At 48.1% G+C, this 24,697-nt stretch overlaps 2 protein-coding genes across 3 annotated transcripts in view; one reads left to right on the plus strand and one right to left on the minus strand.

Annotated features, from left to right (window-relative positions):
* The window catches only part of GALM (galactose mutarotase), a 67,175-nt gene that overhangs the window by 26,218 nt on the left and 16,260 nt on the right, over positions 1 to 24,697 (minus strand). The window contains exons 1-2 of one of the 2 annotated variants that reach the window (XM_054024105.1): positions 4,256 to 4,354; positions 3,786 to 4,003 (exon numbers count right to left, since the gene is read on the minus strand). In XM_054024105.1, the coding sequence (XP_053880080.1) occupies positions 3,786 to 4,003; positions 4,256 to 4,260 (223 nt within the window). In that variant the 5' untranslated portion in view covers positions 4,261 to 4,354. Of the gene's footprint in view, positions 1 to 3,785; positions 4,004 to 4,255; positions 4,355 to 24,697 lie in introns of those variants that run through there. The other variant, XM_054024106.1, reaches the window with a different exon arrangement.
* On the plus strand, positions 16,841 to 20,256 carry LOC128834914 (PAX-interacting protein 1-like). Its single transcript, XM_054024109.1, has 3 exons — positions 16,841 to 17,216; positions 18,128 to 18,225; positions 19,670 to 20,256. The coding sequence occupies exons 1-3, from the start codon at positions 17,195 to 17,197 to the stop codon at positions 20,105 to 20,107; spliced, it is 558 nt and encodes a 185-aa protein (XP_053880084.1). The 5' UTR covers positions 16,841 to 17,194; the 3' UTR covers positions 20,108 to 20,256.

The raw sequence follows: 24,697 nt of genomic DNA on the forward strand, positions 1-24,697 counted from the left end.
CATCAATATACGGACACTATGTTGCCGCCTAGGGCAAACCAACTTGGCAGATTCACTTAAAAGGACGGCATGGCTGAGGGGAGGAGCCTTGGGCCAGTCTTTAGAGACTGGGTCTATTCCTGGCTTTGGCTGAAAGGCCCTTGAGCAGCCGCTTATTTGCTAAATAGGGGAAGGATGGTCATCTCCTCTCAGGACAGGGATACAGGCAGCCTGGGTTACTATTAAGAGCTATGAAATGCATAGAAATATTTCCCAGAGTCAGGGGCAGAAATTTTAATTCACAGTTTCTAGCTCCCAACTCAGTTCCCCTTCTCCTGTGGTATATTGTGTGAGAAGGTCTCCCTAACAATCACTCTCTGCTGCAAGAGATGAACCTGGCTCACAGCAGGTGAGCTCACAAAGCAAACTCCAATACTTGCAGGTATTCAAGCTACAAAGTTCTTGGTGCTGATGCTAGGTCTCAACAAGGGCAGTGCAGTGAGGGGGCTTTGGGGGGATAGCGCCCCCTGTCGGGTCCATATCTGTGCATTATGAGAAGGCTGACATTTAAAAAACAGGTCTTTTTCCTTTTGGGTGGGGGGAGGGGAAGGGATGAGGGGGTCTGTACTCTAGAGAACACGGTCATCCACTGTCACCAAATTCTCACCCCAGACTTTACCCAGACTCTGAACTGACAGGCCAATTTTTGAGCCACCCTAATGACACATGTGGATTTTAGAGCGGTTTGAAAATGAGAATCTACGCAGAAACCAATTAGTGCTCTAGCATAGTAACAAACGTACCCTATTAACCAGAGAAACCAAACCCATTCATCCAAATCTACTCCATTCCTCGGGCAAAAATCCAGATTAATACATGGTCTCTGCTCTGCTCTGCTCTCAGATTCTCCATCGAGAATGGAAAGCAGTATTTGGCCTCCTACTTTCACGCAAATTTGTGAGATAACAAAAAGGAGGGAATGCATGAAATAAAAGCAGTCTGATGTGTGTCTGCCAGGGAGCTGCCAGCAAGCTTGGAGTGTGTGTTCCCTTCTGGAGCTAAGCGAGCATTCGGAGTGCTTCTTCAGTATTCGGAAGAGGCGAGAACATGGTCCCAATGTGACAGCTGGGGCATTCTGCTCTCAGTGGTCACTCCATGGTGCTCCAAGAGGCTCATATAATTTGCCTTAAAAACAGGAAGAAAGCGCTTATTTGCAGTCAGGTGGTGACTGATCAGCTGCTTATTGCAGGACTGAGTGCACTCATGTGTGCTGTGAGCCTGGCTCAGATCTGTTTAGGGATACAATGACCTCAAGGCAGCCATTTCCCCGTCAGGCCTTATTTCATGGGCTTTCCAAAGACCCAGCTCAACGTAATGCAGTGTAACCCCTAGTCTGAGGAATCCCATTCATTTCAGTGGCACTGCTCCATTGTAGTTCATGAGCAAGATGGGCAGAATCAGGAACTAAATGTTTTTCAGAACTAGATTCAGTGGAGTAACAGACAGGCCTGTTAGCTCCACTCTAGTAAGGCACTAGTCAGAAATGTCCACTCACATCCCTCGCTCCCAGAGCCCTGAACATACAGGCTTGTCCTCTCAGGCCTCTACCATCCACATCGCTGTCCCTCCTCTCCATACAAAGCACAACTGCTTGGATCACTTACCCTGCCTGTCCCCTCTTGAAGCCTCTTCACCTGTTCCCCTCTTTCTCCACATTGGGGTCAAGCTACTTGTCTTCACTTCACGGGTCTTCGTGACTCTGCACTCACTGCATGCCCACTCCTGCCTCTTGTCCACCAACCCCGCCTGCTCTGCTGAGCCAAGGTTGCCAGCCTCCTCCGCCCCCTTGTCAGTTCTCACACAGACCTTCGTGCCAGCATCCATACTGCCACCTGAACATGGAACACCCACCCTGAACTGATCCATAAGTCCCCAACCTCTCCCTCCCCAGCATCCAGTTCTGCTGCTGCAGCCAGGGGCAGCCGGGGATTGACAACATTCACAGTGTTATTAATTATCTGTATGACCCTAGTGCAGGGGTTGGCAACCTTTCAGAAGTGGTGTGCCGAGTCTTCATTTTCACTCTGAGTTAAGGTTTCGCGTGCCAGTAATACATTTTAACGTTTTTAGAATGTCTCTTTCTATAAGTCTATAATTAAACTATTGTTGTATGTAAAGTAAATAAAGTTTTTAAAATGTTTAAGAAGCTTAATTTAAAATTAAATTAAAATGCAGAGCCCCCCGGACTAGTGGCCAAGACCCGGGCAGTGTGAGTGCCACTGAAAATCAGCTCGTGTGCCGCCTTTGGCACGCCTGCCATAGGTTGCCTACCCCTGCCCTAGTGCCTAGGAGCCCTCGCCATGGACCAGAACCATGCTAGGTGCTGTACAAACAAAACAAAAACATGGTCCCTGCCCCATTTTCAAGTTTCGCAAGCCTGACTCTGATCTCACTTGCATAAGTGTGTAAATCGGGGGCAACTACGGTGCAACCGACAGAGAGACACTTGGTGCTAAGAGGTAAAGGTTACATACTGGGCAAGTACTATGCCATTTTGTTGTTGTACACACCTAGCACAATTTATCTAAGGTTCTCCTATGGCTCCCATCACCATATCTGAGCACTTCACATGCTGTTGCATTTATTCTCACAACTCGGCCATCAGGCAGGGCGATTATCCCATTCTACAGTTGGAGAACTGAGGCACAGAGAGGCTAAGTGACTTCCCCATGGTCACAAAAGGAGTTTGTGGCAGAGCAGGTAACTGAACCCAGGATCTCTTAAGTCCCAGCTTGGTGCCCTAACCATTTGACCATCCTCCCTCTCAAGGCTTCATTCTTGATTGGGGCCTCTAGCTGCTACAGTAATCAAAATTATTATAATGTATCTCATTGCCATAAGAATGACTCTACAGGATCAGGCCAACGGTCCATGTAGCCCAGTACCCTGTCCCTGACATTGGCCAGTGTCAGATGCTTCAGAGGGAATGCACAGAGCAGGGCAATTTTGAATGCTCCACCTCCATTGTCCAATCCCAGCTTCCGGCAGTTGGAGATTTAGGTACACCCAGAGCATGGGGTTACAACCTTGACCATCTGGACCTATTCTCCAGGAATTTATCTAATTCTTTTTTGAACCCAGTTATACTTCTGGCCTTCACATCATCCCCTGGCAACAAGTTCCATGGGATGACTGTGTGTTGTTTGAAAAAATACTTCCTTATGTTTACTTTAAACCTGCTGCCTATTAATTTCATTGGCAACTCCTAGTTCTTGTGTTATGTGAAGGGGTAAATAACTCTTCCTTATTCACTTTCTCCACACCAGTATGATTTTATAGACCTCTGTCATATCCCCCCTTAGTCATCTCTTTCCTAATTGTACAGTCCCAGCTGCTGTGCTGTGATTGTCTTTGTTCTAAACATAAAAAGTCCTTCTGGACTGGGGAAGGAAATTTTTCTTCTCTTGTGGTGGAGATTCTGCGTAATATGGGTCTGATCCTGCTTCCACTGAAGCAAATGGCAACCTGCAAACCCCCCTCCCCCCAACACACACTGACTGAAATAGAACCCTCTCCACCGCCTTGCCCATAGTCACTCACACCAGTGTGGGTGGATGGAACACAACACCACTGGGATATGGTAGTGTTTTGCACCCCCTGTGCACTACAGCAGAGGACTACGCTGGGAGCAGGACATGGAGAACCAGGGGCCTAGTGAGAGGTGCCTTAGAAAAGGATCAGAAAGAAAATAACCAAGAAGCTAGGTCAATGCATATTGTCTTTGAAAAAAATGGATTTAAACCCACCTTCCAAGCGATCAAAGCCCAGGACAATGTCAGAGAGGTTCCCATCCCTGCCTTTGGTTTCCAGTGCAGTGATTATACAGCCCAAGGAGATAATCTCCACTTTAACTCTGTCTGATTTCAGCAGGAACTTTTCAACAGCCCCTCCTCCTCCCTTCTGGGGCAAGTGTCCAAACACCTCTCTGGTCACCTCTGTCATTACTCCCCACAGCTGGATGTCTCTGGAAAACAAGAGAGAAACCACAACACCAAGGTAAGCAGACGGCTGAGGACGGGAAATCCGGAAAGCAGAGGCAGCAGCAAGAAAACACACTGCAAACAGGACAGAGCTTGGAGCCAGGAAATCACATGATCCTCCCCCAAGCGGGCCAAGCCAGAACAGACAGGGATAGACTGTCCCGTACGTTTTCCTGGCCCCTCTCTGAAACAGGGAGGCTAGCCAATATTCTGCTAAACGAAAACTAAGCTGCAACCTCATCTACAGCGCGACTATCAGCTGCTCTATCCCATTTCAGCAAGCAGGTAAACACTACGGGGTCCAGCATGCAATGCTGGTTTTGATATAACATGAGCAGCCAGCCATTCAACTCCAGATGGAGGATTGCATGCTGGGATATGTAGTTCACACTGCTGGCACCAAGAGGGGGAGCGCTGTAGGCTGTGGCCTGTAGTTTTGAGAGACCTGACCTGGAATAAAAGAGAAGAGAGACTTTCAAAATGCAGGATTGCCAACCCCCGGGGTTCAAAAAGCTGGAGTCAGACCCTGAAAATCACCAGACTGGCTTAAAAATCATGAGATCTTACAAAATAATACATTGTGGGCTCATTTTATTTGCCTTCTGGCATTTGAGTTTTTAGGATACACTCAGGTCACATTTCCAAGTTTTTTTCTACAATCAGGAGGACTAGAAATAGGATTACCATACGTCTGGTTTTTCCCGGACATGTCTGGCTTTTCGGCAATCAAACCCCCGTCCGGGGGGAATTGCCAAAAAGCCGAACATGTCTGGGAAAAATACCGGCCGGGCACTTCCTCTCCCGCGGCTGCTCTGCTCCTCCCCTGACTCAGACTTCGGCTCTGTTTAAGAGCCAAGCTGCCCGAGCCAGCGCTACCGGCTTCGGGCAGCCCCCTTGCCTCTGGACCCCGAGCCGCCGGCTGGGCACTTCCCTTCCCAGGCTCCAGCTGCTCTGCTCCGGCGGCGCAGGGTCCGGAGGAAAGGGGGCTGCCCGAAGCTGGTAGCACTCGGGCAGCTCGGCTCTTAAACAGAGCCGAAGAGTCAGGGGAGGAGCAGAGCAGCTGGAGCCCGGGACGGGAAGTGCCCGGCTTGGGGCGCAGGGTCCGGAGGCATAGGGGCTGCCTGAAGCCTGAGCGCTACCGGCTTCATGGTTTGCCGGGCAACCTCCAGACCCTGCGCCCCCGGCTGGGCGCTTCCCCTCCCGGGCTCCAGCTGCGCTGGGGAAGCGCCGGCCAGGGGCGCAAGGTCTGGAGGCTGTCTGGCAAACTGTGAAGCCGGTAGTGCTCGGGCAGCCCTTTTCGCGTGGCTGGGAGGGAGGAGGGGGAGTTAGGGCGGGGACTTTGGGGAAGGGGCGGGGCCAGAGCCCATGGATTGTCCTCTTTTTTTATTTTTTAAATATGGTAACCCTACTAGAAACTTACTGTTGTTTTAAAAGGAAGCTGAGATTCTCCCATAAGCACCTGACTCTGGCAGCTGGGGATTTAAGACAATCACCAAATATGGCAAGCCTCACAATAGAATTGTGAGCATTGGCAAAAATAACTTGTCTGTGCTGGAGAAGAAAGGCGATCTGCTATGACTTGGAAGTGATATGTACTAGAAATCACATTGCGGACACTCTCCTTCAGCACTGCCAACCCCCATGTATTCTAAATCACAAGTCAGGGCCTCAGAATCATGAGATTTATTAAAATAATAAATGTTCAGGGTTTTTTTGTTTGCCTTCTGGGTTTGTGCCTTTAAAGGGTCACATTCTCAAGGTATTCTCCACAATTGAAGGCTGGAAACTTAATTTTTAAATGAAAGCTGAGATTCCCATTTAATCACAGAACTCCAGGAGCTGGAAATTAAGAAATATATTACATATCATGAGTCTCACAATAAAACCGTGAGAATTGGCAACCGTGATTTTAACTCCTTTGAAGTTGAGAATTTTGGAGAGACAAGGTATACTCTTCTCCCATATCATGGCAGTATTTGCCATGCATTATTTAAGCACCATGCAGGTAAACAGCTTGATATTTCTAGGAAGTATGACATTAAGGGAGTAAAATAAGTGTTGAAATATCCCTAGGCCCCAATCCTGTAACACCTGCATCACTTTACTCACAGGAGTAGCTCTTCTGAGATCAATGGGGCTACGCATGGGAGTAAAGCAAAGGGGCCATTCACATGGTTGCAGGATCAGGACCTTAGCTAGTAGATTCCATTGTTTTCAGCATTTGTGGTCTTTAAAATATCACTTGGGCAGTCCCAACTTAAAATCAAGCAGGTGTGACTGGGTTGCAGCATAGAGTAAATCAAAATAAAATCTTTATGAAAAACAGAGGCTTTTGTCAATTAATGTCTTGTTATTGATTTTATTAAATTTATAAACTTGATTATCTGTGAAGCATGGACACTGACAGTCTTTGTAACAAGCAACAACATCTGGCACATATACACCTCTACCCCTATATAACGCTGTCTTCAGGAGCCAAAAAATCTTACCGCGTTATAGGTGAAACTGCATTATATCGAACTTTCTTTGATCCGCCGGAGTGCGCAGCCCCGCCTCCCCGGAGCACTGCTTTACCGCGTTATATCCAAATTCGTGTTATATCAGGTCGTGTTATATCGCAGTAGAGGTGTACTTCTATAGATGTAGTTGCATAATGGCTACACATTTGGAAATGGATGGGAGACGTGGATTTTTGCAAGTCACAGTGTTGATATTCTTGCATTTACATTATCATGATGATTTATCCTTTCTAATAGGAGGTGCCTTGTGATCCCAATCAGGATAGAGGTCTCATTGTGCTAGGAGCTGTATCAGTGCACAGGTAGACAGTTCCTGCCCCAAACAACTGACTTGCCTGTCACATTCACTTGTGTCTTTGTCAAGAGGAGGGAAGGACAAGGAGGATAACAAAACTAAGATCATGTAGTTACATAGGTCACTACTGTGCAGCCTGATGGCCCCATATACTAGAGGAGCATTAGAAGAATATGAAATAAATATAGCTTTCCCCACTTGCCTTATTACTAGAGCTGGACAGAAGATGGGGGAAAGGGTGTTCATGGAAAATTTTGACAGAAGTTAAAAAAAAACCTAGTTTTTGTTGAAATTCTCCACTGAAATCTTCAACTTCTCATTGAAACTGAAAAATGTGGGGCTTTGGTTTCTTGATGAAAGGTCAAAATTTTCCATGGAAAAGACAATTTTTGCAGGGGAAAAAAGGTTGCCCCATTTTCTGTCAAAAACCAGTTTTGATGGAAAATATCCTACTAGCCCTACCTATTGCCTGTAAACGTAACAGCCAGGCTGGGGTTTGAAGAAAGAGGGCAGTAGCCTCCTGGGTTAATTCCGGGAGGACATCCCATGCATAGTAAACAGCATGGATGGAAGTATGGAGCAGCTTGCCACACATACTGACATCTGGGCCTTCAAGGCTGGCCCCATTGCACTGACTCCCTCACTTCACCAATCAGACTTGCAGATCCCTGGTGAGTCTAAGGTGATGGTGAGGTGGTAACTGGTGCTGAGTAGCACAGACAAGCAATGAGCCAGGGAAACAACCCTAGCAGCAGTATCTTGAATGGACTGGAAGGTGAAGGGGGTTGGGGTACACATCTGGGTGTGAAAGAGATGGATTTAGCTCTATGAACAGAAAGAAAAGGACAGGCCCTGCTTCCAGGACTCTGAGGTATTATGGATGGGGCTGTGCCTTGTCAGGAGAGGAAGCTGGCCTGCTGGTTGGAACTAGGGCAGCCAGGCCTAGTGACCAGAGCCCAATTCAAGAGTCAAGTTACCAAGTCCAGGGAATGAGTCAGAGCATCAGCTGGACCAGGACCAAGGCCATAGCCACAGGGATGAAATGCTACTGAGCAACCAGGCCTGCTGCAGGGTTTGAGAATGTGCCTGCAGGAGCCTTTAGCCAGTCAGGAGGCCAGGTTCATTAGCTGAATCAGCTGAGGGCAATGAGCTGGGTCTCTTCAGCCCTGGATCCCTGACAGTAAGAGAAAGGGTTGGGGCTGTGGACTTGTTTGGGCAAGAGAGAAGGAGAGGGGGAAAAGGGATGGAGGGAGGAGGAGAAAGTGGCACAGAGAAGAGCCGTGTACTGAGATGAGGACAGATACTGGCTAAACACAGGTAGGGGAGAGGAACCAGTGGATTGGGCAGGAGCAGATAGTGAGCTGATCTAGACAAGAACAATCAAGCATGTTGGCTGGAGGTGTGTGCGAGGTATTATTATGGCAGCCAACGGATCATCCCCTAATTTCATTAACATCACAACCTGAGGCTGCAGACTTCCTGCCACTTCTCTCCAACAAGCAGGTGGGAAGAGAACCCTTTCAAATCCACATGCCCCTGTCTGGGGCAGTCCATCCCAGCCTCTGTAGTGCTCATCAGGCCCCACCACTCAGCCTGGATGGGGAACTGCGGTGTTCCAGTTAGTGGGGTACCTTGCCTGGTGGGTATGAGGCCAGCACTGAATTGGGATTAGTCAAGGCTGTGGCTGGGTGTCCCCAGGGCGGGGAGTGATGTGGACTGGGAGCAGGAGACCAACAGAGCTCAGCCAGTGTTTGCTCAGCTCTCCACTCCACCTCCACACATCGTGGCCCAAGTGACTAAAAAGACTGGTCACAAGAGGCACCGGATCAAACATAAACATCCCTCTCTGGGTATTAAGAAGCTTTGCTTTACTCCACAAAACTCAAACTCACCCACAGTCCTTGGCCATGCAGAGTCCGGTCAGTGAACTCCACACCAATAACCAGGGCCGCTCCTGTTTCCCCAGAGCTCCCTGTCCTGGCAAAGCCCCTGCCTCTCACTCCCTTGTGACTGACAGCCCCTTGCAACTGACTGGCCCCTTGATCTGATTCTGAACAGACTGCCTGGCTCAGGAGGGGCCTCTGAGTGGGGCAGCAGAAGGAAGGGCTGTGGGATTCCCTTGGGGGCACACTGAAAGGGTATACGCCCTACCACAGAGAGCTGATCGGATGGGTTGTTTGTGCGGGAAGGGGGAGTTGTGGGGCTATTTGTTTGGATACCCTGGAATGAGAAGGCTGTTGGCTTTGATGCGGTAGGCATTTGGGGAGTATGTGGGTGGAGTTAGCTCAGCTCTGGGGGAGTGGGTTGTTCCCAGAGGATGGTTTTTAGCAGTATGGCTGAGGTAACCTGGGATTTGTTCTTGTTACCCCATTCTGAGACCCGGCCCATCCTCATTAAGGACCTGAACCAGAGCCCATTAAATCAATGGGAGTCTTTCCACTGTTCTTCAGTGAGTCCCAAGTCAGGCATTAAAGAAGGGGGATGAAGCTTGAGTGGGCTCCATTGGACTTTAGGAGGAAAGTTAACAGAAAGAGATGAACAGCTGGGGGTTTGGGAACCCTGGTTACTAGTGAAGAACAAAGGACTGGTCTAATAGATCTAGAGGTGCTGAGAGATGCCTGGGCATCCTTCATTTAGGGACGCATGCTGCCAGAACAAGGTTTGTTCTTATGAAAGGAGGGTCTCAGCCATCCTGACTGATAAATGCTGTGAGAAGGGCTATGGGGAAGCAGGACCTTACTACAGACAGAGGGCATCTTGTTAGTTAAGCTTAGGCTCTAGAATGCATGTTATGATTTTATTTTATATGTAACCCTTTCTTTCTATTAATCAGACTTGCTTCTTCTCCCATCTCCATACTTTGTTAAATAAACTTATTCTTGTTTTCACTACAAAAGATGATAAGTGCTGTGTGTGAAGTGGAGCGACAATACTGAGGGGACACGGTGCCGTTCCTGGGGGAACAGCGGGTCTGGCAATGCTGTGAGTGTCCCGTGGCACAGGGGCTGGGCACTGTAGGAGGATGCTTGGAGGGCTCAGGGGTTGGACTGTGCCTATCGCTGACCTGCAGGAGGGACAGTAGTGCCCACGTGGGCTGAGAAGGGAGTGCTTGAGTTTCTAAGGGCAGGTGATAGTGAGGTGCCTCAGATCCTGGGCACCCCCCCGCCTCCCGGAACCATCATAGATTATCAGGGTTGGAAGGGACCTCAGGAGGTCATCTAGTCCAACCGCCTGCTCAAAGCAAATCACGGTAATTCCATCCCTATTCATCCCTATTCAGCAAAGCCCCTGTGCACATGACTAAATGCCATAGACTCCAATGGAGTTTAAGTGCTTTGCTAAATCCCGTATTCGGGACAACCCTTGTGGAAAAGTCCTATATAACTGCAAAGGGATTAAATCAATAAGGTTCGAAAGAAATGTAACACCATTCTATAGAAATTACTCTCAACACTTTTCCAATTTAATAGAAAATGATAACCTTTCTCTAGATTTTTGGATCCATCCTATAGAATGTAATAGAGAATTCTAATGTTCCGTTCTATACTGCTGACACTAGGAGAACTGTTTGTGATTAGCAAACGTGCTCTGTGATCTGTAGCTTGGCGAGGAAGTGGTGATGGAGACTGTGGCTTTTGTAACATTAAAGGAGTTGATATTCTGATTTAGTTCTATGATTCATTTCAAGGAGGGTCTGGGTTCATCTGCTTATCTAACATTATCATCAGTAATTCATTCATGCTCTCTGTGTTCCCCACCCATACATACAAGGGCCCACAGTGATGCTCAAAGGAGTGAGTGGGTGGCAATACCATTGTACTATATTTGATCAAATACCATAAATTAGCGATTTACAATTTTCAAGTGTCTTCTGGTTACAGGTTAACCAGAATGGGAAATAATCTGCCAGCTCACTCCTACCACTGAGTCACATGGAGACTGAGGGAGGAACTGCTCCCTTTGTTTCTGGTTCCTTCAGAGTTCAGAGAAACAGGACTTTGTATGTTCTTTGTAAATAAGTCAGGTATTTAATTGATGCAGTTTTATCACCAATTTCTATTTCCAACTGGACCATCCCCAGGGCCCTGAACTTTGACTAGCTGCTTGGGAGCAGGGTAGGGTGACCAGGTGTCCGGTTTTGGACCGGAACACCCGGTCAAAAAGGGATCCTGAAGGCTCCGGTCAGCACCACTGACTGGGCCCTTGACTGTCCAGTTCGCGGTGCCATGCAGCGGGGCTGGCAGGCTCCCTGCTAGCCACCGTGCCACGTGGCTCCCAGGTCGGGAAGCAGCCAGCATGTTCGGCTCCTAGCCTTAGGGGTGGCCAGGGGGGTCTGCATGCTGCCCCATTCCTGCCCTCAGCTGCAGCTCCTATTGGCTGGATCAGAGCAGGGGAGGAAGTAGTGTGAGCACAACTCCCGAGCGCTCAGCAGGTGGCTGTTGAGGGGTGGCATGGTGTGCACCTCTCCCGCTGCTGCTCAGCCCCTTCTCCTCGCATGGCTGGGCTTGAGATGTGGCGCATGCCCTGCGGCGATTCGTGGTCTGTCACCCCATTGCCAGCACCCAGGAGTTCAATCTATGTGTATCCCCACCTCTGAATGCTGTGAATTGGGCTGCACCTCAAACCCCTCATTGCATCCCAACCCCCCATCCCCCATCCCCCTCACTGCATCCCTCCTTGGCCCAACCCCCTACATCCCATCCCCCTCACTGCATCCCTCCCCATCCCAACCCCCCGCATCCCCATCATTGCATCTCTCCCCATCCTATCCTGCCCCCCACACCTACCCATCCCAGCCCTGTACCTCTTACAGCGCTCTCCCATCCATCCTCTCCACCTCCCAGAGCTGCCACCCCTGTATTCCTCACCCCCCACACCCCTGCCACCTCCATACACTGCTACACTCCCATTATGTCCCTATACACCCGTGTGCCCCCCATATCCTCATGCACCTGTAGCCTTCTGCCTCCCCGTGCATCCCCATCCACCCCACATACCCCTCACCCCTCCTCTCTCCTTCACTGCCCCCACTCACCCCCACCCTGCTCTCATCCTTGGCTTCTTTCCCTCCCCATCCTTTCTCCTCCACCCCCACCCCCATCTTTTCCCCTCCAGCCAACTCTCCTCCCTTCCCAGTTGGGTGATTTAGGCAGCCCCCGGAAAAGTGTATGAAAAAGTGTCTCTGTGTAGGTAAGTGTAATAAATGATGGGGGGTGTACCTTTTATGGACTCCCAGCCAGGCAGTAGCTATAAAATCCCTCTTAGTAGCTGTTCTCTAATTGCTCTACCTGTAAAGGGTTAAAAAGTCTCATTGCTATGCATAGGTAAAAGGAAGTAAGTGGACACCTGACCAAAAGAGCCAATGGGAAGGCTAGAACTTTTTAAAATTAAAATTAAAAAAAGACTTCCCCTTTGTCTGGCTGTCTGTTCTCTGGGGAGAGTCAGACAGGGCAGTTATGCTGTAAACAGCTTGGGGCCAGTTATGACAAATCCTCAGTATCATACCTAAAAACTACTCATTTAAAACCCCAAATATGTAAGTAGATCAAAAAATGTCTAAAAAGATACGATTAGGTTTATCTCTTTTTATTTCTTTATGGCTTGTGAACTCCTCTGTGCTAACCCCAGGTGCTTTTGTTTTGCTTGTAACCTTTAAGCGGGACCCCAAGAAAGCTATTCTTAGTACTTAATCCTTGTAGTTATTCTTTTAAAATCTAACCCCTACAGGTCAACCCCCTACAGGCTAACGTAAATACTATCCAAAATTGGCCTGTCCCTAAGTCAAAGATGCAGGTCCAATCCTTCTTGGGCTTGGCCGGGTATTACAAACAATTTGTAGCACACTACAGCCAAATTGCAACCCCACTAACTGACCTAACCAGGAAAAAACAGCCAAATGCAGTTCAATTGACTAAAAAGTGTCAAAAAGCCTTTAACCAGCTTAAAGTAGCCCTTACATCTGATCCTGTACTAAGGGCCCCGAACTTCAACCAAACTTTTGTCATACCACAAATGCGTCCGAGCGTGGTGTAAGAGCAGTTTTAATGCAGGAAGAACCAAATCAACAATTCCATCCTGTCATGTTTCTCAGCAAAAAACTTTCTAAAAGGAAAAACCCCTGGTTAGTCTTAAAAAAAAAAAATGTTACACCATTGTGTATGCTCTGGAAAAGCTACGCCCATACATTTGGGGATGGTGTTTCCACCTGCAGACTAACCATGCTTCACTGAAGTGGCTTCATACAGTCAAAAAAACTAACAAAAAATTTCTTCGGTGGAGTTTAGCTCTTCAAAACTTTAATTTTAAAATACAACACATTTCAGAAGCCTCTAACAAAGTGGCTAATGCACTCTCCCGGGAAGGTTTCCCAAAATCAGCAGGGTAAAAATGTCCCTGTATTCTAAGTCATTGTAGGCCTTAAACTGTGAAAAATACTGTTTAACTCTTCATGTAATTAGTAGTAAAATTAAAGGTGCATGTATCTTATTAACTCTGTTTTCCTAAATCTCCAGGAAGAAATCCCAGCCAGTGTGGACCTGACCTAAACCAGGCTGCCCAACACCGTCTGTAATTTGGAGGGCGTGTAATAAATGAAGGGGGGGAGGGTAGCTCCCTTTTATGGAATCCCAGCCAGCCAGTAGCTATAAAATCCCATGAAAAATCTTCAGTATCATACCTAAAAACTACTAATTTAAAACCCCAAACATGTAAGTAGATCAGAAAATGTCTAAAAAGATGTGATTCGGTTTCTCTCTTTTTATTTCTTTATGGCTTGTGAACTCTGTGCTAACCCCAGGTGCTTTTGTTTTGCTTGTAACCTTTAAGCGGGACCCCAAGAAAGCTATTCTTGGTGCTTAATCCTTGTAGTTATTCTTTTAAAATCTAGCAATAGCCTAAGTTTCCAGATGTATTCTTTCTTTCTTTTTTTTTCTTTTTTTTTTTAATAAAATTTATCTTTTTTTAAAAACAGAATTGGATTTTTGTTTCTTAAAAGGTTTGTGCACATGTTGTTTAATTAGCTGGTGGCAACAGCTAATCCCCCCCCCCCCCCTTTTTTTTTTTTTTTTCTCTCTCAGCTCTTCCCTGGAGGGGTGTGTGTGAAAGGCCTTGAGGGTACCTCACAGAAAGAAATTCCCAAGTGCGCCTTCCTGGGCTCTCAAAGGGGTTCTGCACTTGGGTGGTGGCAGCATCTACCAATCCAAGGTCAAAAAAAAGCTGTAACCTTGGAAGTTTAATACAAGCCTAAAGTGGCCAGTATTAATTTTTAAAATCCTTGTGGGCCCCCACCTTCTGCACTCAAAGTGCCAGAGTGGGGAATCAGCCTTAACAGCAAGTGTGTACATACATGCATTGTATGTGTGTAAGAGACGGTGTCTCTTTGTGTAGTGTGGTACATGTATTGCCACATGTGTGCATATCTGTGTGAATAAAATTTGCAGCCTAACTCTTGACTTTTATTCCTTTTGCTGGTTTGTGCACAAAAAAATTGATGACATAAAATATGTCTGTATTAATTTCACAACAAGTTTTTAAAAGAGAAGGGAACTCTAAAAGAAAAGTATTATTTCTTAAAAAGTGAATGTTGTTGACTAGTAATTGCAGAAGAGCCGACGGATCAGACATGTCTCCCCACCTTTGTCTAGCGACATTATAAACTCTGTGTTGCAGACTCTCTCTGTTTATGTCTATGTCCAGCACCTTCCACCCTGCACCCCGATCTTAGTTGGGGTCTCTAGGCACAAAACAACAATTGTAATATTAAACAACGTGGAAGTATGTGTGTTAGTGCATGCTAGGTATGTACACATAAATGCACATGTATATCTGCGTGTAAGTGTGGGAGTCAGTTTCTACAGATTTATTTATATAGGTATCTGGGCTGGTGCATTTTTGTGGTTGTGCTCTATGGATTTGTATTTGGGCTTCAGGAGTGGTCTTTAATGGACCCATTGCAGATGTGATAATGTGTGGTCCTAATTCCATATATAAAATTACAATAACTTTAGTAAACAAAAAACATGGAGCTGGTTAAGAAAAATGGGAAGAGAGGAGGGAATGAATCATGAAAACCTTTGTGAAATTTCATTTTTTTTTAAATTACCCTTTTTGATTATTTTGCTGCCAGCTCTAGCATCCTGTAACAAATAAAACCTGAACTTAGCATAACACATCTGTCAAAACAATAAATATGCCTGTTTGGGCCTTGCAGTGAAAATGAGCAGATGAGAGAGGGGGGGAGAGCATGCGATGGAGAGAAGGGGGATGTAGTGAGCAGGGGCGGGGCCTCAGGGAAGGGCGGGGGAAAGGGTGTTCAGTTTTCTGGAATTAGAAGGTTGGCAACCCTAGAGCAGGAGGGAAGCTGCCCAGCTCTCCAGGGTGGCAACTGGGCTCTACCTGCCCAGCTTTCTTGTCAATTTCACAGCTTCTGCCGTGTAGACACTGAGGCCTTGTCTACACTACAGAATTTTGTCACCAAAAATTATGACACTTTAATTAAAGCGCTGTTGTATGTCCACACTATGCTCCTTGTGTCGGCAGAGTGCACCACACCAGCCACTCTTGCATTGACACAGAGTGCAGTGCACTATAGATAGCTATCCCACTGTGCAACTGGCTACAGAATGCTTTGGGAAGGATTTGCAGTGCCTCATGGGGCAGGCACAGCCTCACATGATGCATATTTCTCAATCCCATTGTTCCATGGGCATCCTACTAGATTGTCAGACACTTTTCAACTGAAGGGGGGCGGGGGCGAGTGTGTGACAGGGAGCGTGCATATGTGTGTGAGGGAGAGATAGAGTGTGTGTCAGGGTGAGTGTGTGTGAGAGTGAGGGGAGTGAGTGTGTAGGCACGATGTCTCTAAGTTCAGACAGTCGCCCAAAGCAACCAGTCCTGAGGCAGGGGGAGGGGGATATCCCCGACATCAGCCCCCACCTCCCTCTCTGGCTCTGCATAGCACTGCAGTCTCTCTCTCTCTCTCTCTCTCTCTCTCTCTCACACACACACACACACACACACACACACACACACACATATCCACCCCTGCCTACTTGCCTCTGTGTTCCTAGTGTGGGAGAGAGCAGCATTCCACATTAATGATTTGCTCTTTGTTGCCAGAGCTAAGCAGCATGGTCAGCTGCCAGAACTTCACTGAGCTTTGAAAGGGAAGGGGGGCATGCTTGTGTAGCAGGAATGCAGGGCAGCCGTTCAAAACAGTGTGCAGAGCAGTCATGACGGGCATTATGGGAGGCCAGTGATGGTGATCTAATGAACAGCAGTGTCTACACTGACACTTTGTCACTAAGTTTGCTGCAAAAACCCCTGTGCCTCTCATCGAGGTGGTTATATTTTGTTGCCAAAACTGAAGAGTTTTGTCACCAAAAGTGTCGTTGCAGTGTGTACACCTCCACTGTTTCGTTGCCAAAAGCTGCCTTTTGGTGACAAAACTCTGCCATGTAGACAAGTTCTGACATAATTAGGTCGACATAACCTGTGTTGTGTAGACCAGCCCTCAGTTGCTATAGGAATTGGTACTTTTCTTTTGAGCTACACAATAGCTTAAAGTTCTTGTTGTTTGCTTTAGTGTGGCTGTGTTGAGCCTGTGCCTCACTTATTCTTTTTTGTTACATATTCCGCAGCATCTGAATTTCCCTTATTTCCCATCCTAGTTAATTTTTAATCTAATCCATCCTAGGATATTGAAGGGTGAGAAAAGAAAAGCAACTGTAAGGGGACTGTTGCCCCTTACTAACATTCAGTGGGGGTGTTTTGGTGGCTAGCTCCCAGCACTAAAAGGGGAGGGGTCGGTGGGAAATCAGGGGCCTGAGACTGACAGTCCCCAGGAACAGTGGAGAGAGGCCAATGCTCCAGATCAGCCTGATTGACAGGGCGGGCAGGCTAATTGGGGAGTCAGGAGACCAGGGTGGGTCCCGTCCTCCGTGTGAACTGGAATGGTAGCCCCAGAGCCAGAGAAGAGCCCAGGGAGCTGAAGGCAGAGCAGCAGCAGCAGCTGTGCTGAGGCCGAGTGGAGCTGGAGCTGGGGCTGGAGACGTCCAGAGCTGGGGCTGGAGCCGTCCGGAGCTGGGGGCAGTGAGCAGCTGGGGAGAATGAGGGGGACCCTGGGCAGTGGGCCCAGCACAGGGAGACGCCTCAGCCAAGAGGCCTTGCAGGCCAGACTTGGAGGGGGACCGTAACCCTGTCAGGGCAGGGGCGACGCTGGGAAGAAGGGTCCTGCCACCTAGAGCCTGAGAGCGTGTGGCCACCGGCCAAGCAAGTGTCCGACCCGCAGCGTCCCTGCAGCACAGCCAGGGCCTGAGAAGGAGCCTGTGACCTGCCCTGACGTTCCAGAGACACTGTTTGTGATGTTCCCTACCACAGAGCTGGGTGATGTGTTTCCTTTAACCTTTCCCATTTTTCCTTCTTCTTTTTTTAAATTAATTGTTAATTAAACAACTTGTATTTGCTTTAAATTGTATGAAATGATCAGTGGGTCAGGGAGGTGCCCAGTGCAAACAGAGTACCCCGGAGTGGGGATACCCTAGCCCCTGTCCTGGGTGACCACAGCAGGGTTGGGGGTTGAGCCCCCCCAGGAATCCTGGGCCCAGCCTTGTCGGGGTTACGAGGACTCTGCCAGACAGGAGAGTGGAAGGGGACTCCTCAAGGGCAGGAAGGCCTCTGGGTAAAGGAAGTGGGAGCGAGGACTCAGATCCTTTCGCTAGCCCACTTCACTGGGGTAGTGCAGAAGCCAGGAAAGTCCCCACAATAGCAGGACCATTCCCCCGCTTATATAATGTACAAAGAGGAAGGATTGTTTGTGGCTAAAGTGTTAGACTGGGTGTGACAGAATGCTAGCTCTCGCACCTTCCTCATTTAGATAACTGCATACCAGAAGATTACAAACTTGAGCGGAAGCAATTAACCTCTTATGGTGAGATTGACACTTGGGGCAGCAATGACTGGGGCCTGGTCTACACTACGAGTTTAGGTCAAATTTAGCAGCGTTAAATCGAATTAAGCCTGGACACGTTCACACGACGAAGCGCTTTTTTTCAACTTAAAGGGCCCTTTAAACCGGTTTCTTTACTCCACCTCCGACTAGGGGATTAGCGCTAAAATTGGCCTTTGCGGGTCGGAATTGGGGTAGTGTGGACGGAATTCGACGTTATTGGCCTCCGGGAGCTATCCCACAGTGCTTCATTGTGACCGCTCTGGACAGCACTCTCAACTCAGATGCACTGACCAGGTAGACAGGAAAAGCCCTGCGAACTTTTGAATTTCATTTCCTGTTTGCCCAGCGTGGAGAGCACAGGTGACCACGCAGAGCTCATCAGCACAGGTAACCATGATGGAGTGCCAGGATCGCAAAAGAGCTCCAGCATGGACCGAACGGGAGGTATGGGATTTGCTCGCCATATGGGGAGACGAATCAGTGCTAGCTGAACTCCGTAGCAGTAAACGAAATGGCAAAATATTAGAAAAGGTCTCCAAGGCCATGAAGGACAGAGGTCATAACAGCAGTGCCGCGTGAAAATTAAGGAACTAAGGCAAGCCTACCACAAAGCCAGAGAGGCAAACGGAAGGTCCAGGGCAGAGCCACAAACATGCCGCTTCTACGCGGAGCTGCATGCGATGCTAGGGGGTGCAGCCACCACTACCCCAACCATGTGCTTTGACTCTGTCAATGGAGAAACACACAACAGGGAAGTGGGTTCGGGGTACGAGGAAGATGAGGATAAAGATAATGTAGATAGCTCACAGCAGCAAGGAAGCAGAGAAACCGGTTTCCCCAACAGCCAGGATATGTTTATCACCCTGGACCTGGAACCAGTAACCCCCGAACTCACCCAAGGCGTGCTCCCAGATCCTGAGGGCACACGGGACCTCTGGTGAGGGTACATTTGTAAATATTACACATGGTTTAAAAGCAAGCGTGTTTAATGATTAATGATTAATTTGCCCTGTCAATCACGGCCAGTACAGCTACTGGAAAAGTCTGTTAACGTCTATGGGGATGGAGCGGAAATCCTCCAGGGACATCTCCAGAAAGCTCTCCTTCATGTACTCCCAAAGCCTTTACAAAAGGTTTCTGGGGAGGGCTGCCTTATCCCATCCGCCATGGTAGGACACTTTACCACACCAGGCCAGTAGCATGTAGTCTGGAATCATTGCATAACAAAGCATCGCAGCGTATGGTCCCAGTGTTTGCTGGCATGCAGACAACATCCATTCCTTATCTCTCTTTGTTATTCTCAGGAGAGTGATATCATTCACGGTCACCTGGTTGAAATGGGGTGATTTTATTAAGGGGACATTCAGAGGTGCCCGTTCCTGCTCGGCTGAACAGAAATGTTCCCCACTGTTAGCCACGCGGTAGGGGGGAGGGGTGAAGTGATCATCCCAGAGAATTGTGTGTGTGGGGGGGGGGGGTATTTGGGTTTGTGCTGCATGTTAACCCGGAAACCGCAGTCCCTCCTTTTACATTGCAAACCCATTTTAAATGGCCAACCCAATGGGGGCTTGGTATGGGAAATGAGGGCGCTACTGTTTGAAACCATTCCCACATGTTAAGAAGGTTAAAACAGCCAAAAGACTGTGGCTTACCATGGCTGCCTGCAAGCCAAAATCCGTTGTCTGGCACTGCGTGAGTGATCTCACACCAAACCGGCAGGCCCTCAATATAAGAGGAAAAATGCGACCTTGTAACGAAAGCACATGTGCTGTGTAATGTGAACAGCAAAATTTAACGTGAAAGAGTGTACCCATTGTTCTCTAAAATGTGTCTTTTTTAACGACCTCTCCCGTCTCCTTCACCAGCTGCAAATGTTTCTCCTTCACAGAGGCTAGTGAAGATTAGAAGGAGAAAATGGCGGACTCAGGATGATATGTTCTCGGAGCTCCAGATGTCCTCCCACGCTGAAAGAGCACAGCAGAATGCGTGGAGGCAGTCAATGTCAGACTACAGAAAAGCACAATCTGAACGAGAGGAGAGGTGGCGGGCAGAATCGCGGGATGAACAGAGCAAGTGGCGGGCTGAAGATGATAGGTGGCATCAGCTTGCAGACAGAAGGCAGGAGTCGATGCTCCGGCTGCTGGAGCATCAAACTGATATGCTCCAGCATATGGTTGAGCTGCAGGAAAGGCAGCAGGAGCAGAGACCGCCGCTACAGCCCCTGTGTAACCAACAGCCCTTCCCCAAGTTCCATAGCCTCCTCACCCAGACGCCCAAGAACACGGTGGGGGGGCCTCCGGCCACCCAGTCACTCCACCCCAGATGATTGCCCGAGCATCAGAAGGCTGGCCTTCAATAAGAGTTAAAGTTTTAAACTGCAGTGTGTCCTTTTCCTTCCCTCCTCCCCCACCCATCCCGGGCTACCTTGGCAATTATCCCCCTAGTTGTGTGATGAATTAATAAAGAATGCATGAATGAGAAGTAACAATGACTTTATTGCCTCTGCAAGCAGTGCTCGAAGGGGGGAGGGGAGGGTGGGGTGGTTGGTTTACAGGGAAGTAGAGTGAACCGGGGGGGAGGAGGAGGGACAGAGGGCTCATCAAGGAGAAACAAACAGAAGTTTCACACCGTAGCCTGGCCAGTCACAAAACTTGTTTTCAAAGCTTCTCTGATGCGCACCGTGCCCTGCTGTGCTCTTCTAACCGCTCTGGTGTCTGGCTGCGCGTAATCAGCGGCCAGGCGATTTGCCTCAACCTCCCACCCCGCCATAAATGTCTCCCCCTTACTCTCACCGATATTGTGGAGCGCACAGCTAGCAGCACTAACAATGGGGATATTTTTTTCCCTGAGGTCTGAGCGAGTCAGTAAGCTGCGCCAGCGCGCTTTTAAACGTTCAAATGCACATTCCACCACCATTCGGCACTTGCTCAGCCTGTAGTTGAACAGGTCCTGACTACTGTCCAGGCTGCCTGTGTACAGCTTCATGAGCCATGGCATTAAGGGGTAGGGTGGGTCCCCAAGGATCACGATAGGCATTTCAACATCCCCAACGGTTATTTTCTGGTCTGGGAAGAAAGTCCCTTCCTCCAGCTTTCGAAACAGACCAGAGTGCCAGAAGACGCGAGCATCATGTACCTTTCCCGGCCATCCCACGTTGATGTTGGTGAAACGTCCCTTGTGATCCACCGGGGCTTGCAGCAACATTGAAATGTACCCCTTGCGGTTTATGTACTCGGTGGCTTGGTGCTCCGGTGACAAGATAGGGATATGGGTTCCATCTATCGCCCCACCACAGTTTGGGAATCCCATTGCAGCAAAGCCATCCACTATGACCTGCACATTTCCCAGAGTCACTACCCTTGATATCAGCAGGTCTTTGATTGCCCTGGCAACTTGGATCACAGCAGCCCCCACAGTAGATTTGCCACTCCAAATTGATTCCCGACTGACCGGTAGCTGTCTGGCGTTGCAAGCTTCCACAGGGCTATCGCCCCTCGCTTCTCAACTATGAGGGCTTCTCTCATCCTGGTATTCTGGCGCTTCAGGACAGGGGAAAGCAAGTCACAAAGTTCCATGAAAGTGCCCTTACGCATGCAAAAGTTTCACAGCCACTGGGAATCATCCCACACTTGCAACACGATGCGGTCCCACCAGTCTGTGCTTGTTTCCCGGGCCCAGAATCGGCGTTCCACGGCATGAACCTGCCCCAGTAACACCATGATTTGCACATTGCTGGGGCCTGTACTTTGTGAGAGGTCTATGACCATGTCAATTTCCTCATCACTCTCGTCGCCGCGCTGCAATCGCCTCCTCAGCTGGTCCTGGTTTTGCTTTGGCATATCCTGGCTCCGCATATACTTCAGGACAATGCGCGTGGTGTATATAGTGCTCATAATTGCCGCGGTGATCTGAGTGGGCTCCATGATCCCAGTGCTATGGCGTCTGGTCTGAAAAAAGGCACGAAACTAGTATCTGACGGAGGGAGGGAGGGGCTAGTGACGACATGGCGTACAGGGAATTAAAATCAACAAAGGTGGCTGTACATCAGGGAGAAACACAAACAACTGTCACCCAGAATGGCCCCCCCAAAGATTGAACTCAAAACCCTGGGTTTAGCAGGCTGTTGATTTCACGGAGGGAGGGGGAAGCAAATGAATACATCTATTTTTTACATCTTAAGCTGGCAGCAGACGGTGCAGCATGACTGATAGCCCTCGGCATCTTCTGGGTGCTTGGCAGAAGATACTGTACTATGACTACTAGCCATCATCGTCAAGACGGTTCAATAGGACTGCCGGCAGGACTGAGTCTCCCGGAGACAAAGCATGTCTGCCCAGGTGCCTCTGATTGAACTGGAGTACGATGACGACAGATACCAGTCGTAATACACCATCTACTGCCAAAAGGCAAGGGGTTGCTGCTTTGTAGCAATGCAGCCCCACGTCTGCCAGCACCCAGATAGCCGATGACGGCTACCAGTCATACTGCACCATCTACTGCCAAAAGGCAATTAGCTGCTGCTGTGTAGCAATGCAGAACCACGTCTGCCGGCACCCAGATGACATATGGTGATGCTGAGCTGAGCGGGCTCCATGCTTGCTGTGGTATGTTGTCTGCACAGGTAACCCACGTAAAAAGACGCGAATCGATTGTCTGCCGTTGCTCTGATGGAGGGGGAGGGGCCTGACGACATATACCCAGAACCCCCCGCGACACTGTTTTTGCATCTTCAGGCATTGGGATCTCAACCCAGAATTCCAATGGGCGGCGGAGACTGCGGGAATTGTGGGATAGCTACCCACAGCGCAACGCTCCGGAAGTCAACGCTAGCCTCGGTACTGTGGATGTGGTCCGCCGACTTAATGCACTTAGAGCATTTTATGTGGGGGACACACACAATCGGCTGTATAAAACCGATATCTATAAAACTGGTTTCTATAAATTCGACCTTATTTCATAGTGTAGACATACCCTGGGCTAATGAGGTAATTAGCTCAATAAGGGAAGATATATAGCTGGCAGGAACAGGCAGTAAGGGGGAAGTTCAGAGTGAGCTGAATGGATGGGCTCCCCTGACATATACCTGTATTATGTTCAGTAATGTTGGGAATCTAAAGATACATGGTGGGAGGGATGGACTGTGTATGTATTGTAAGAGACAACCCAAATGGGCCATGCAGCACATCAAGTAGCTAAGGGAGTGCTGTGTGGGTCTGGGACTTGGAAAATCTGGATTAAATTTCCAGTTCTGCTGCTGACTCCCTGTGATCTTGAGAAGTCACTTCAGGCCAGATATTCAGGTGTATAAAAAGCTGATAGGTGCCTAATGAGAATTTTTTCTAAAGCAATAAAATGAGCTAGATGCCTTCATCCCATTTAAATCAATAGGATTAGACCCCTACCCTCCTCAGATGTTTCTGAAATTCCCACTAGGCACCAATCTGCAATGTTAAGTGCCCAAATAACTTTGAAAATCTGGGTCTTCATCTCTCTGTCCTTCAGGTATAAAATGGGGATAGTAATCCTTGTTTTGTCTAGAATTTTTTCTCTTATGTGCATGTACAGCCCCAGCACAAAGAGGTCCTGCTCCCAGTTGGGGTATCGTAGCACTATTATAATAATAAAACTGTTAAAAGTAGTTAAAGAATTAGTATATTCAGTGCCAGAGAGAACCATGAAACTCCCCAAGGTACACTGCTGCATCAGAAAAGGGGATTTTGGGGGAGGGGTGTGGTAAATAACCTACGTGGTATCTTTCCTTTGAAAGAATACAAGCATTTAAAGCCTACTCACAACAGAGAGCCAATAGAGATCCACTAAGTTTTTCTCTTTGTAATTAGTTTGGTTTCAAGAATTACAGTGCACCCTTAGAGAACTTCTGGGACATTGATTTAAAGATCAAAGGGACAATTCTGTGAGAGTTTTACTGAGCGAGGAATGGAGAGATGCATTCCCTAGGGGATGGATGGGTCTGGAAGCAATGCTCCTGTGTTGTTGTTAAGGTGGCCTCAATGGCCACTGTTCTCTGATATAAAGAGGTGCGGAGGATGATCTGAGGTCAGATGCACGCCCCTATACTAGCATTACCTGCTGGAGCATAAACAAAATTAGAGAATTAAAATTAGCTTAAGTTTGGCTATAGAAACATGTACTATAAAGGAAGACCCAAACTAGACCGTAAAAAAGAGCCTTTCAAGAAGTGACTTACAAGGCCAGAAGGAATGAAGTGGAGAAAGTGTCTGGTTCAAAGAATAACTAACAAAATAAGGGGAGGCGTCTAAAAAGGCTGCCTTGGACGAATAGGGGTGACTGCAGATGGGTTTAAATAAGACACAGCATCTATCTTCAAAGGAGCTGACATCGCCCTTCTCACCCCATATACCAGTGTTATTTCAAAAATTAGGAAAAACTGTTGGTCAGCAAGGAGGAGGGAAAGAGAGAGGGAGGAAAGGCCTTGGGGAGAAAGGAAGTTGTAAATCTTATCTGGATTCAGACTGGAAAAAAGGATAACCTGTCTCAAACTGGTCTTTAGCTGAAGCCAAAAATTGGCAATGACATCACTTGTTTGTTAAGTTCAGGTTCATGGTTAATACCTGCCTGACCACAATGAGGATTTTCACACACACACCCTCCCCGGGGGTTTAGCACATTTGTAAGTATCTTGATCCAAATGCTTATAAATGTCATGTTACTGTTTGGATGTAGTAAATTGCTTATTATTTAGTCTTTATAGACATGTTTAAATCTTAATGTCAATTGCTGTAATAAAGGAATTTATGGTTAAAGTACTGTTCTGGTAATATCCTGCATAAATAATAATTCCAACACCTTCCAATGAACCACACAGCAGAAATGGGGGTGAGTGGCCTCAGAAGAGATCATCAGGTCATTCTCCTTTATGGAGGAGCAATGCTAG

The sequence above is a fragment of the Malaclemys terrapin genome, chromosome 3, assembly GCF_027887155.1.
Source record: "Malaclemys terrapin pileata isolate rMalTer1 chromosome 3, rMalTer1.hap1, whole genome shotgun sequence".
Taxonomy (NCBI): Eukaryota; Metazoa; Chordata; order Testudines; family Emydidae; genus Malaclemys; species Malaclemys terrapin.